The sequence below is a fragment of the Ursus arctos genome, unplaced genomic scaffold, assembly GCF_023065955.2.
Source record: "Ursus arctos isolate Adak ecotype North America unplaced genomic scaffold, UrsArc2.0 scaffold_12, whole genome shotgun sequence".
Taxonomy (NCBI): Eukaryota; Metazoa; Chordata; class Mammalia; order Carnivora; family Ursidae; genus Ursus; species Ursus arctos.
In genome coordinates this window covers 28,988,176-29,002,400 of record NW_026622786.1, presented here as the reverse complement: position 1 = coordinate 29,002,400, position 14,225 = coordinate 28,988,176, and the positions used below count along the sequence as shown (strand labels likewise).

At 40.4% G+C, this 14,225-nt stretch overlaps 1 protein-coding gene across 5 annotated transcripts in view; it reads left to right on the top strand.

The window, feature by feature from the left end:
* The first annotated feature begins 203 nt into the window (after positions 1 to 203).
* FNBP1L (formin binding protein 1 like) overlaps positions 204 to 14,225 on the top strand; it is a 99,875-nt gene continuing 85,853 nt past the window's right edge. For 3 of the 5 annotated variants that reach the window (XM_048220688.2, XM_044383637.3, XM_026497591.4), the window contains exon 1: positions 225 to 478. In XM_048220688.2, coding sequence (XP_048076645.1) covers positions 455 to 478 — 24 coding nt within the window. In that variant the 5' untranslated portion in view covers positions 225 to 454. Of the gene's footprint in view, positions 479 to 14,225 lie in introns of all 5 variants that reach the window. The other 2 variants (XM_026497592.4, XM_026497593.4) reach the window with 2 other exon arrangements.

The window sequence follows — 14,225 nt, the reverse complement described above, 5'->3', positions numbered from 1 at the left end:
GAGGGGCGGCGGCGGTGGGATTGTCGGGGCGGCGGCGGTGGGATTGTCCGAGCGCCAAAGGGCAGGCGGGAAGAGACCGAGCGGGCGAACCACCAGCGTGGGAAACCCTTCCGCGAGGGGACTCGGCCCGCGGAGGCCCGGCGAGCGCGGGTCCGCCGCGATCCCAGGGTGCACCGCGCCCTGCCCCCTCCCCTCTCCGCGTCCCGCCTCCCCTCGGCCCGGGCCCCCTCCCTGCCGGCTCTGGGAGGCGGGGACGCGGCGTCGGCGGCGGCTTCTCCAGTCGCGTCTTTCTCACTCACTGGGGAGCCCGGCGGTGGCGGCACCTTCGGAGCTCGAGCGGTGGAGCTGCGAGCCCGTCGGCCAGCCAGTGGGAGGTCGGACAGACTAAGGGCAGATCCGACAGACGGACGGACAGCGGAGCAGCCAGACGGCCCGAGTCGCCTCAAGTTCCGCCATGAGCTGGGGCACAGAGCTGTGGGTGAGTTTGGGTGAGGGGCGCCCCGCGCGGACTCCGGCCGGCGAGGGGCGCGGGCAGGGCGGGCGCCGCTGACCGTCGGCGGCCAGAGCGCTTTGGGCCATCCCTGCCTCTGGCGTTAGCGGAGGGTGGGGGCTCCACTCTTCTTTGTGTGCAGACCCCTCTTCCTTCTCGGCCGGGGTTGAGTGGCTGCTGGTCTGCGCTCCCGCCTCTGCCGCCGCGGCGGGGCTGAGGGCAGCGCCTTGGACGGCGGGAAGAGCGGCCCGCGGACTCCCGCGTCCGCCGCCATCCTCTCCCTTTCCCTGTCTCTCTCCTCCGTCTTCACTTTCCGGACGCCTGGCTTGTTGCCGGGCCGCGCTCCTCTCCCTTTGTATCTCTCCGCCCCGAGGCGGGGGAGGGGGCCCATTGTCCCGAAGGGGCGCTGTTCGCGGGCGGGGAGGGGGGCCCGCTGCGGCCCCCAGCCCGGGCGACGGTCCCTGGGGCGAGGGCGTCGCCGGGCCAGGAAGGTGCGGGGAGCCTCGAGGCGCCGCCCACCGCCCTCGCCCCAGGTAGGGGGAGCCAGGCGGCTTTGTTCCGAGCCCGGCCTCCGGCCAGCCAGGCCCAGCCCCCAAACCCATTTCCCTCTCCCTGTGTGTGTGTGTGCGCGCCCAGAACCCGCGCGTGGCTTCAGGGACTCCGGCTGGGTTATCCCCGGTTGCTGCCTTGGGCTGGGGGCTGGGGGCGGGGGGCGGGGGGGGGTGGGTTGGCTTTCGGAATCTGAATTAAATTGATGTATCGACGGGGAAGCCAATTTTGCCAAAAGGAGCGTAGGGCTTCCCGAATGCTTTACTTCCCCTTCCGCTGTTCTTTATTCTCACTCGTTCTCCCCGTTTTCTTTCTTTCCTCCTTGCCTTTCTTGCGCGCTGAAGGTTTCAGACAATGCCCAGTGTCTGGCCAAGGTGCGGGTAGACTGTAATAGGTCGGAGAATTCGCTCGCGACGCCGCTTCGCAAGGGTGGAGGTGTGGAGGGCAGTGATTTCTCAGGTGCAGCCGAGAGACCCGGGGCGTGGGGGCGCTGTCCCGAGAGCCGCCTGGCTTCAGCCACTCCCCTTTTTATCCCACCTGTGTACATTTCCGTGCCTTTTGTTAACGAGGGTCTTGTGAAACCACTGCAGAGAGAGGGGAGAAAGAACTTTTTTTGTCTCGGTAGGAGCATGTAGGATGCGAATGAAGGTAGATTGGTTAATTGAACGGCAAAATGTTTTTTTCGGTTGTTTTTCATCTCTTACTCACGGATTGGGAATCTTAGAACTGAAAGAGACTTTAGAGTTCATCTCGTAGAACACTTAGCCAGCCCAGGAATCTCCTGCAACATTCAAGACAAGTGTTTGCCCAGTCTGTAAACACACCACCCAAGAGAAAATACCTCAGACATTCGTTTCTTAGATAGCATTAATTTTTCTTATATTAGAGAGGATTATGTAGTAAATGAATTATGTAAAATTTAACCCTTTAGATTCTCAAGCATTATTGGTCTTTTCCCTTGATTTTGTACATTTTATAATTGACTATAGTGCGTCATAAATTAAAGTGATGGATATAGTTTTATTTTCCATTTTTATAATTAGTAAATATTTTTATTTTTACACATTAAATGATCCACGTTTCAGAGGAAGCAAAAATGTACTCAGAATACTTTTTTAAAGTACACATAGGAAGAATGGAGTAATATTTAGATTTAACTTTTCGATTTAAAAAGCATTTTCTATCATACTACAGAAAAACAGTTGTAAAGAGAAAGAGTATTTTAGTGAAGATTAAAACGCGATTTTTAAAAGTTTTTTTTAAAGATATAATTAAAGAATATAATGCATTCAGAAGTGATTAGCAATCTCCACCGCCCCCCCCCCCCCCCGTAATTTGGTTAGTTACTTTAAGCATTTGAATAATTTCTCAGCAATTTGGAAAGGTAAACTGTAGAAGAGATGGGAATTTCTGTTAACTAAAAATTGTTTTGTATCCTTTTGGAAATTATGAAAAAAAGATTTTAAATTGTTTCCTCTTAAAGTTTAATGCACCATGTTTTAAACTTTTTAGTGATTTTAGGATTTGAGGGAAAGATTTATTAGAAACTAAATGATAGAGAATCAGCTAGTATCATCTGGATGCTTAAACCTTAGGTAAATAGAAGTTGGTGTAGAGGGCTGTTGTTGGGACCAGAAAAGACCTTAGAAAAATTTGACTGGATTTTCTGTTTTTACTGTTCTGTTTTGAATAAGGATATTGTGCTTCCAGTGGATTGTAACAAACACCTATACTGTGCTCTTGTCATTGAGGAATTTGAGGTTAGGAGAATTCTCTTGAAATTCTGAATTTAGAAACCAGTTCTATTATTTCATGTTTAAGATCACATTACTATCCCAAAGATTTAGTTATTGGGAATATGTTACAAAAATATGAATGCAGTTATGCACTCAAACTTAAGTTTTTTTCTTATATTCTTTGGAGTTTCATTGCTATTTTAATGCTTCTTAAGTCTTATGTTAAATTTGAGAATAAAGTAATAAAACAGAGAATCACTTAAATACTCTGGGGGACAGAACTAATAGTGATAGGCTAAGTGGGTTATGTCAGACTTTGCTGTGTGTGGTTGTGAGGGGAAATGAATTAGCTGGTACTTGATTTGAGCTGTGCTTCAAGGTATTTCATGTGTTCCAAATAAGCATTTAAGTAAGCATTGAATACATGCTAGAGACTTAGTTCTGGGTTCTGTGTTCTGCGTAATATCAAAGAGATGACAGTGTCTTCATTTCTTCAGGGTGCAACATAATTAAAAGATAGCATCTTAAGTGTTGTTTATTGTGTTGATTTTTTTTTTATCATCATGGGAAGAATGGTTGGATCAAAAAGAGTCCGAGTATGAATCAATGATTTCACAAATCAGATTTTGTAATTATTAGCTCTTTTTACAAGGAAGAAAATTAGAGTTGGAAAAGTTTTGCGTTTAATCAATAAGTTTTTTTTATTAGGAGATATTTTTTGCTGTTTTGAGGAGCCAAATTTTGCCAGAAAAAAAAAAATCGTGCGTGGATTGTGTGTATATAGATATGAAAAAAGTATGGCTGAGCACGCTATATTCATATCATGACTTATTCAGAAATTTGCTCCCCAAGGGAAGTGAGGTGACTCTTCTGTAAGTTAGAAGGTAGCTTCCAGTATCTGACTTAATTTATTGGGTCTTATAAACTTTTTTTATGCCTTAGTTTCCTCTATGTGATTTTTGGCCCTTAGTTTTAAGAGTGTGTAATTTAAAAGCCATTGTTATTTTCATTAAATTCTTTAGTGCGTTTGACAAAGTTCATGCTCTTTTTTTTATTTTCAAGGTTTTATTTATTTATTTGAGAGATAGAGTACAAGCAGGGAGAGGGGCAGAGAGAGAAGCAGGCTAGACTCCCTGCTGAGTGGGGAGCCCTACTCAGGGTTCGATCCTGGACTCCAGTCTCACAACTTGAGCCAAAGGCAGATGCTCAACCGAGTGAGCTACTCAGGCACCCCGCTCATACTCTTTGGAAGAAATTTAAAAATTTGAATTGGATAATAGATTTAGTGGATACCCCAGTCTTTTTTTTTTTTTTTTTAAAGATTTTATTTATTTATTCGACAGAGATAGAGACAGCCAGCGAGAGAGGGAACACAAGCATGGGGAGTGGGAGAGGAAGAAGCAGGCTCATAGCGGAGGAGCCTGATGTGGGGCTCGATCCCATAATGCCGGGATCACGCCCTGAGCCGAAGGCAGACGCTTGACCGCTGTGCCACCCAGGCGCCCCTGGATACCCTAGTCTTAACCCTTAATCCTTCTTTATTTTTGTCCTTATAGAATTTATTTAATATCTGTGCTGTAAGTGAATTAGACTTTTGAGTCTTGGAGTGTAGAATGGGATTAATCTCTCTGTTTTCACTGACTAAAACAATGCCTGTAGGTGATCATGCGTATTTTGCCCAATTGGATTAATAGTTCTTTACCCAGAACATTGATTACTGATTGAAAAGTGCATCCTGGAGGAAGTCTTTATGGTTCTGAAGGCCTTTGTAGCTGGTGATAGAAAGTGGTCTAGATAACGGTTTAAGAATGTCTAAATAAGTTGAAACCAAGATTATGAAGTTAAGGTGTTTGGTTTAAAAACTTTTTACAGTTGGGGAAAAACTGACCTAAAGGTAGTTCTTGTGACTTTATCTGACTTACAGGTCTGTGATGTGACTGCAGAAATAGCTGAAGAAATCTTAGACCACATTAATAGATTTGTCTAGAAGACAGCAGTGTAGTTCCATGGTAGTCCATAGTGGTTAGACTGTCTCTGTAATACTGACTTGAACATTACTTCACATTTTTTGGAAAATCTGTTCACCCAAGTAGAGGAGGTTGACAACGAAAGCTCCTTGTTAATTAATGGTATTACTTTTTTCAAAGGCCATGAAATTGCTATAGGAATTTAGTTTAAACAATAAAGTGATTATTGAGTGTCTGTTATGGGGAGCACTGTGAATGTATGGTGAAATTTATGAAGGCTCATAATATTGGTCCTGCCGTGAGGAAACTTAGAGTCATTTTGAGGTGATACTCTTTCCTAACTCCACAATACTCCTCTATGTTGGCATAACTGTGCAGAATGTCTTCTGTTGACCAGTTCTTCTGAACCCCCCTTTTCTCCAGAGTGCACATTCTGGATAATATCTTTCTTATGGGACTACCACCTTATGTTATAGTTATTTCTTGTACATTCAAACCTTTGGAAAAATAGTCATGGTATAAATATTTGTATATTATATTCCATTTTGTTGATAGAAATTGTTGTGTTCAACATTGTATTACAGCTATTCTTAGTTAAGGAGGCTGAGAGTGAATCAAGACACCTATTTATGCCACCATTCTGTCCTGACTGTGTTAAGGTGGAAGCTGGAGAATGGCCTCTAACCAATTATCCCTCTCCTCTGCATTTGCTGCTTCCTTAAACCACTCAGTTCCACTCCCCTTCCCTGCCTTTATTTTGGAACACTCACTTTCTTTCTCCTTTCCCCAGTCTATAAATGTGAGTTCGGCTGGACACTTAAAAACCTATTTTACCTGGGTGGCTCAGTCGGTTGAGCATCTGCCTTGGCTCAGGTTGTGGTCCTGGGGTCCTGGGAACAGGCTCCTTGCTCAGCGGAGAGTCTGCTCCCCCTGCCCCCATGCTCGCTTGCTCTCTCTCATATAAATGAATAAAATTCTTAAAAAAACCTATTTTACCTACTTTTTCCTATATATGAGCCCCTGTTTGCCGGCAGAAAATAAGAGAATAGTAATGATTCATAATTATGGCACCTACAAGTGCTGTCTTATTTATTAGTCTTCAGTCTTTAAACATTTTTAGCTCAATAGCAAAAAAAAAATTCTGTTTTGGGGAACATAGTCATACCTACAGTTTATTAAAAACTAGTGGGAAAAGATTATATAAAGGTTTTGTTTTATAGGAAACAAAAGCTGTTCCATGTATTAGTCCAGGCTATGTATATCAGATATGACAAAAAGATACTTAGCATGGGCTTTGGAATTAAGGAGGGTTTTGCATATAGGTGCCTAAGTTCCTAGAGGGCAGAGATCATGTCTTATTCATTGCTTAATCGTTGTCTGATTCATTGCTATATTTTCCCCTGTCAGCACACTGCCTGGCATAGAGCCTGTTGCTACTCAGATCTTTAGTAAATGTTTGCTGGATTGACCTGAGTGTAGTGGTTACGTTTGGCTTGAATCTGAGTATGGGATGGCTGGAAAGTAGTGATGCAGGGTAGAGTGGGACCAGGCTAAGAGGTTGATTTGGCTGAATGCTTGATTTACATTCATGGAAGAGAGAGAGAGAGAGAGGTGTGTTACTTATTTATTAGCATATGATAAACTCAATTTTTAGACCATTTAAAAACATTTAAAAATCCACAGAAGGAAGTTGTACTTTGTGTTAGTAGAAGGGATTATTTCTTCCTTCTAAATGCTTTGGTGGCAGGAGAAAGAATCCCCTTGGGTTTTAAAAGATGAAAATTTATTGATTTTATCACCTCTGCAAGAATATTTGAAGGGTGTTCGTTCTTTTAACAATGTGTTATTGGCCTTGATATCAGCTGTATTTTTTAAATATATGTTATTTCTGCTGTTTGTTAATACCGTTTTTCCTTCTCTCCCGTATCTGTGAGTTAATATTTTTACTTCTGTATCAGTTTAGTTCCGGTGCTTTTTCTGAGGCTGAGTGGTGTTCATTGGGAAATGTAGTAAGTTTTGGTCCTCCCAGTTTTGCTCTGATTAATAGCTTCATGAGCTGATTTATGCACTAATTTTCTCACATAACAAAAGTATTTTGGAATATTTTGAAATACCACCTTTAATTGATGGTGTGCTCTAAAATTTGATTGTACTTAAAAATAATCTGTTGATACAGTTAATTTTAATATTGTCACCTGTGCTTTTAAGCATTTTCCTTTTTTCCCTATAGTAAGTTGTATTCTGTGATTATGTTTACAGGATTTTCATAGACTAGTTCTTTAAAACCACCTCTTTTACACAATAGAGAGCTGCTGTAAGGCATTGTAAGATGATGTCTGATTGCTTTTTGTAACGTGGGATTCAGCATTTAGAATTGTATAGAGCCCAAGAGAAAGAAATCTAGAATAATAAGAATAAAAGTTTTGTAAAATGTCCCTATTGAATCCAAATTAGTTATTAATATTTGGAACTTAGCAATTTTTCCTTAAGTTCTTGGTAGAAAACTAATCATCAGACTTTCACAATGCTTCATGAAATATGTGAAGTATTAGTATTATGTATTGTAGTTTGAAAAAATACAAATGTTTATATAGAGTCAGATTTTCCTGTTTTTCCCCACACCATTATTTTGTTGTTTCCAGAGTGAAAGTCCTGTGTTTTGTTTCTGCTGTATCCCTGCTGTATACCTAATTTGTACAAAAGTAATGGGCATATAATAGGCACTGAAATATTTGTTGAATGAGGAAATCAATGAATTGCTATAACTCTATCCTCAGATTATGTTTTTAATACTAAGGGTATTTAGGTTTTTTCCCCCAGGATGTAAGTTTTTTATCTTTGTTTAACTTTAGGGATCCTTCGTTTGTTTTTAAGTAGATTCCATACCCAGTATGGGACTTGAACTCATGACTCTGAGATCAAGAGTCCATGCTCTAAAGACTAAGCCAGCCAGGTGCCTCTTTTAGGGATCCTTTTTATAATCCGGAAATAAAACTGATTGTACCTCTTCATATGAAAATTTTCTCTTTTAGGTCTGGAATTCTCATTTCCTTGATTGAGTACAAATGATTATTTTTTAGTGATAGCTTATTTTATGACCCTTTGGATTCTGAAGATTTTTTTATTATGTGAGGGAGGGCACGAGAAAGAGAGAGAGCGAGAGAAAGGGAAAACGAGTGAGAGGCAGAGGGAGAAGCAGACTCCCCACTGAGCAGGGAGCCCGATGTGGGGCTCCATCCCAGGACTTTGAGATCATGACCTGAGCCGAAGGCAGGCACTTAACTGACTGAGCCAACCAGGCGCCCCTAAGCCTTTGGATTCTAAAAATGAGAACAGTTAACATTCTCTTGATCATGTAAGAGTAATGTAAATTGTCTGAGACTTAATGAATTGGGAAGACATAAAAGATTGGTTTTTAGTGAGTACAAGTGTTGATTCTGAGAGATTTTTGCAAATGTTAGTGGTGGTTGAGATTTTTTTTCCATTACAAATTATAAAAATCAAAATTATTGCAACAGCTATGGCAAACAGCTTTTTAATAAATACAAACTATAACTTTTGAATCAATTTTCTAGACTTAGATAATGAACTAAATTAACATCTTTTACTGTTTGCCAAGGCTGAATATAATCAACATTTGTTAACTTTTTGAATCTGAAAATGACCTTCTTTTACCTTCATCCTTTTAAAGTTTCATTAAGATATAACATTCATACATTAAAGTGTACAAATCTTAGAGTACAACATTAAGATTTTTAAACAAAATGAACACATTCATGTAATTACCACTAAGATCAAGATACAGAAGTTTCCTTCATGCCATTCCCAGTAAATATCTGCCCAAAAGTAACCACTATTCTGTCTTGTATTGCCTTTGATTACTTTTGTAGGTTTTTTAATTTTATTTTTATTATTTTTAAAGATTTTATTTATTTATTTGACAGAGAGAGGCAGTGAGAGAGGGAACACAAGCAGGGGGAGCGGGAGCGGGAGAGGGAGAAGCAGGCTTCCCGCTGAGCAGGGAGCCCGATGTGGGTTCCGATCCCAGAACGCTGGGATCATGACCTGAGCCACCCCGGTGCCCCTACTTTTGTAGGTTTTTTTTTAAACTTCACGTGAATAATATCATGCAATATATATGTATATTTTTTTCATCTGTCTTCTTTCATTTAACATGTTGTGTGTGAGAATCATCCTTTATGGTTAGTTTGTGGTATTTCATTTTATCTGTAGGATTTGTGTTTTCTTCTGTGTGCCTGGGGTCACTCCTAGTCTGGGACCACCTTAAACCAGGGCTTGAAATTCCTTTTTGTGGTTGTTGGGTTTTGATTTCCGTCCCCCTATCTTGTGCTACGATATCAAAACAAAGATCCTGATTTCCAGGATTGGCAAACATCCTCAGGGCCAAAGTAGCTTATATGCTTATTATTTTTTTTTTTCCCTTTTTGGATTCTCATTTTTTGCTTGTGACTTTGTAATTCCTTGTTATCTTGGCTTGTCTTTGACGCTTTACATTTTTGGAATATATTTTATCCATATTTAAAAGTTTTTATCCAGTAGAATAGTGATAGGTGATCAAAAAACCTAGCCTGCTACTACTGGAAACTGAAAATTGTTACATGGAATTTTTAATTATTTTGCTGTTGCATTTTTAATTTCTAAGAGTTGTTTTTTGTTTGTTTTCTCAGTGTACTTTTTTTTTTTTCCCCCACTTTTTCAAGTAGTTTCCATGCCCAGTGTGGATCCCAGTGTGTGGCTTGAACTCATGACGGTGAGATCAAGAGTTGAGCTGAAATCAAGAGCTGGATGCTTAACCGACTGAGCCACCCAGGAGCCCCTGTTTTCTCAATGTACTTTTAACATAGCATCCTCTGCTTATCTTCTTTTAGTTCTTCGTGTATACCAAAAATAGGTTTTTTGCTTTATTGTGTTTAGTTTTCTTATCCTTGCATACTATTTGTAGCCTTTAAGTTGCTTTTTTTCCCTTTTTGCTTGTTTTGGTTCTTGTTTTTCATGTTAGAGACTTTCCTTAAATATTTTGTGATCCCAGGATCCTGGAAAGATGTCTGTCAAGATTAGGGCATACTGAGTTCTGATATGCCCTACCTTTAAGTTTAGAGTTTGGGCTGTTTGAAGTTTTTGATCCCTTTAAGGGTTTTTGCTTAATAGTTCCCCCTGGGATTGTTATTAGATCTTCTACCTCCTTTCCAAGCCTATTCTGAAAGCTAAGGAGGTATACTGTAGTCTTTCTTTTGAAGTCACATTTATCATTGCTGTTTATGGTGCTGGGGGCCACAACCTGATTTTTTTTAAACAGGTGTTTAAACAGTTTATTTGACTTATATAACAAGATATTGGGGGGTAGTCACTGGCTTGGGTTTATGAACTTAGCACTTTCAGGACTGTTTTGGACTTTCCCTCAATTGCAAGTTGCAGCTCCAACAATCATGTCTGTATTTAAGGCCAAAAAAAAAAAGTAAGAAAAAGAAAGAGGAACAAAATCAAATATGTCTGCCTCTTTGTCCGGAAGGCAAAAGTTTTCCCACTGTTTCTACAACAAACTTCCCCTTAGGTCTCACTGTCCAAAGCTGGGCACATTGCCACCTGAACAAAAGTAGGGTTCTATTAGAAAAGAAGGGGAATAAGTATAAGGTACCCCAAAATACAGAATTTATGGTGTTTGTCCTCAGGGAATTAATGATTGCTTTATAGAGGCAAAACACACACATGCATATTTATTTATGGATATTTGAATAATAGCAAGGGGGTTAAGAAGAGGCAGCAATACAAGTGATGAAGCAGATATTTTAGAGTTGAGGTCTTTCAGAGTCTAACATGGCCCACCACCATTTTAAGAGCTTGGTGGTGAAGGGCTTATGTGTTTTACCTGGAGTTTATAGTCCACCTTCCGTTTGCCATACCATGCCGTGGTGACATCACCTGCCAGAATAGATGGGTGTTTTGCATAATGGTCAGAATTGATGGTCAGGGCTTGTTGAAGTTTACCTAACCTCAGGCTGAGTGAAGGAAGGCACTGCAGGGACTGAAGAAGAAGTCCAGAAGTTTATTTTGTGGGGAGAAAGTTTTCCTGGATGTTGGAAACAATAAAGATCTCCTGTAGTGACCCGGGTCTCTTAGTCATGTAGGTATAATATCAAGCTATAAAATTGACTCCAGGAAGTAAGAGGCCCTCAGCTTGGAGTTACGGGCACTTGGCTTTTCTTTTCTTTTCTTTTTTCTTTCTTTAAATTGATACATTAGAGTGGAACATTTCTTACAGATAATGAATATTAATATATTTTTGTTAACTAAAATCCATAGTTTACTCAGATTTCCTTAGTTTTTACCTAATGTCTTTCTGTTCTACATTACATTTAGTTGTCATGTCTCCTTAGGTACTTCTTGTCTGCCATTTTTTCAGACTTTCCTTGTTGATGACCTTGAGAATTTAGAGGAGTATTGGTCAGGTATATTGCAGGGTGCCTCTACTGGAATTTGTTTGATGTTTTTATTTGTGATCAGACTGGGGTTACGGTTTTGGGGAGGATGATGATGTGCCATTTTTATCACATCGTTTCAAAGGTACATATCATCAACAGGATTTATTACTGTCGATATTGTTTTTGCTCACTTGGCTGAAGTAGTGTTTGTCAGATTTCTTCACTATAAAGTTATTTTTCCCTCTCTTTCTATACTGTACTCTCTGGAAGGAAGTCACTGTCGTAGCCCATACTTAAAGAGAAAGGAGTTATGCTCCCTTTTTTTATGGTTGGAGTAGCTACATAATTTATTTGGAATTCTTTTGCATGGAAAATTTATCTCTTCTCCCCCATTTATTAATTTATTCATTCATTTATAGCAGTATGGATTCAAGGATATAATGCAATGCTGCTTCATTTATTTTGTTGCTCAGATTGTTCTAGCTGTGACCATTGGGAGTGCTTTCAGTTGGCTGCCGTAACAGCACTGTAACACATCTCCATCAGTAAGGACTTATTTATTAGAGAGAGAGAGAGAAAGCGAGAGCGAGCGGGCGTGCTTGAGCAGGAGGAGAGGCAGAGGGAGAGGGGAAGCAGACTCGCCACCGACAGGAAGCCCAACACGAGGCTCGATCCCAGGACCCTGAGATTATGATCTGAGCCGAAACCAAGAGTCGGAGATGCTCAACCAAGTGAGCCACCCAGGCACCCCAATAAAGATTTTTTTTAAAGAACAACTTTACTTCCAGGCTCATCTTGCATATTTTCTGTCCCAGTCTTTGAATCGGCCATTTCTCCAAAGAGCCCTGGTTCCTTTTATTGGAGAATGGTATTAGAGACCAAGATATAGGAGGTAGATGTGCTTGCTACTGCAGTTTTATTCTTTTAGTCTCTTTCAGCTGATAAAACCAAGAAATATATGTGTATATACTAAGCTGTGTAAGTGTACTGTATATATAAATATTTCTATATGTAACCGTCTATATATTAAATTAAATATTTAATGATGTCTCTAACACTAATCCATTTGTATATATCCTTCTAGCCTCTTCTTGCTTATCTGTAAATTCCCACTTGGGACACCTCCCTTTGGCTGCCATCCATTTGCTCAATAGTTCCGTTTCAGTATAGATGTAGTATAGCAATATCAGTGTTATTAACCTGTGGCCCTCTGGGAAACAACTTTATCAACTAGAGTACAGTATTTATATGCAGTTCCTTTTCCCTCTAGTTCTACAGACTCTTAATTTTCAGTTACTTAGGTCAGCACCATTTATTTCCCTCATACCCTTCAGTGAACTTTTTTCATACATTTATAATACAGTTAGAATTTTTTTTTTTTTTAAATCTCAGTCTGCATTCTTTCTTGGGATCCTCTTACTTTCTCAATGATTTTTTAAAAAATTGCATAGATGGGGCATCTGGGTTGCTCTCTTGGTTAAGTGTCCATCCTTGATTTTGGCTCGGGCCATGATCTCAGGGTTGTGAGATCAAGCCCCATGTGGGGCTCCAGGCAGTGTGTGGAGCCTGCTTAAGATATTCTCTCCCCCCCCCCCCCCGGCTTGTAGTTTCTCTCAAAAAATAAATAAATAAACTTAAATTTAAAAATTGCATAGACTAAGGCTCGTTCCTTGTGCTGTGAAGTTCTGTAGGTTTTGACAAAGGTATAATGTTATGTATCCAGCATTTCAAGATCATAAATAATAGTTTCACCTCTTAAAAATCCCCTGTGGCCTATCTCACCCCTGTTAGGAGAGCTACTGTGAAAACAACAGAAAAAAAACAAGTGTTGGTGAGGATGTGAAGAACTTAGAAACCTGTGCACTGTAGGTGGGAATGTAAAATAGTTCAGCTACTGTGAAAAACAGTATGGTGGTTGCTCAAAAATTAACCAAGGAATTACCATATAATCCAGCAATTCCGTTTCCGAGTATTTACCAAAAGAATTGAAAGCAGGGTCTTGTTTGTTTTAAAGTAAGCTCTCCATCCAAAGTGGGGCTTGAACTCATGACACTGAGATCACAAGTTGCGTGCTCTACCTACTGAGCAAGTCAGGTGGTCTGAAAGCAGGGTCTTGAAAGAGATTGTTACAACTACCTTTATAGCATTGTTCACAGTAGCTAGAGGGTAGCAGTCCAGGTATTGATCAACAGATAAATAGATAAGCAAAATGGTATGTAGATACAATGGAATGTTATTAAGCTTAAAAAAGAAGGAAATGATGACCTATGCTGCAAAAATGGATGAACCTTGAGGACATTACGGTAAGTGAAATAAGCCACAAAAAGACAATACTGTATGATTCCACATACGTGAGGTACCTAGAGTAGTTACAGTCATAGAGACAGAACATAGAATGGTGGTCACTGGGGCAGAGGGGAGGAGGGAATGAGCAGTTATTGTTTAATGGGTATAGTTTTAGTTTTGAAGATGAAAAGAATTCTGCTGATGGATGGTAGTGATGGTTGCACAACAATATGAATGTACTTAACACTGAATTGTACAGTTAAAAATGATTAAGATGGTAAATTTTGTCTTATGTATATTTTTATTCCCCTCCACCAAAACAAAAACAAAAACAAAAAACAACCCTGTGCTGTTCCTGTTCATCCCTCCCTACCCAACTACTGATTTTTTTTTTAAATAGGCTTTTTAAATTAGCAGTTTCAGGTTCGCAGCCAAATAAAGGTAGAGATTTCCCATATGTCTCCTGCTCCCAGGTATGCATAGGTTCCCCCATTATCAGCATCTTCCACCAGAGTGGTACATTTGTCACAATTGATGGACCTACATTGACAGATCATTATTACCCAAATCCATAGTTTACATTAGGGTTCATTCTTGATATTGTACATTCTATGGATTTAGGCAAATTATAATGACATAGCCGCCATTCTGATATCATACGGAGTATTTCCACTGCTCTAAAAATCCTTTGTGCTCCACCTATTCTCCCTTCTTTCTAACCTCTGACTACTGATCTTTCTTTGGACTTTTCATCACC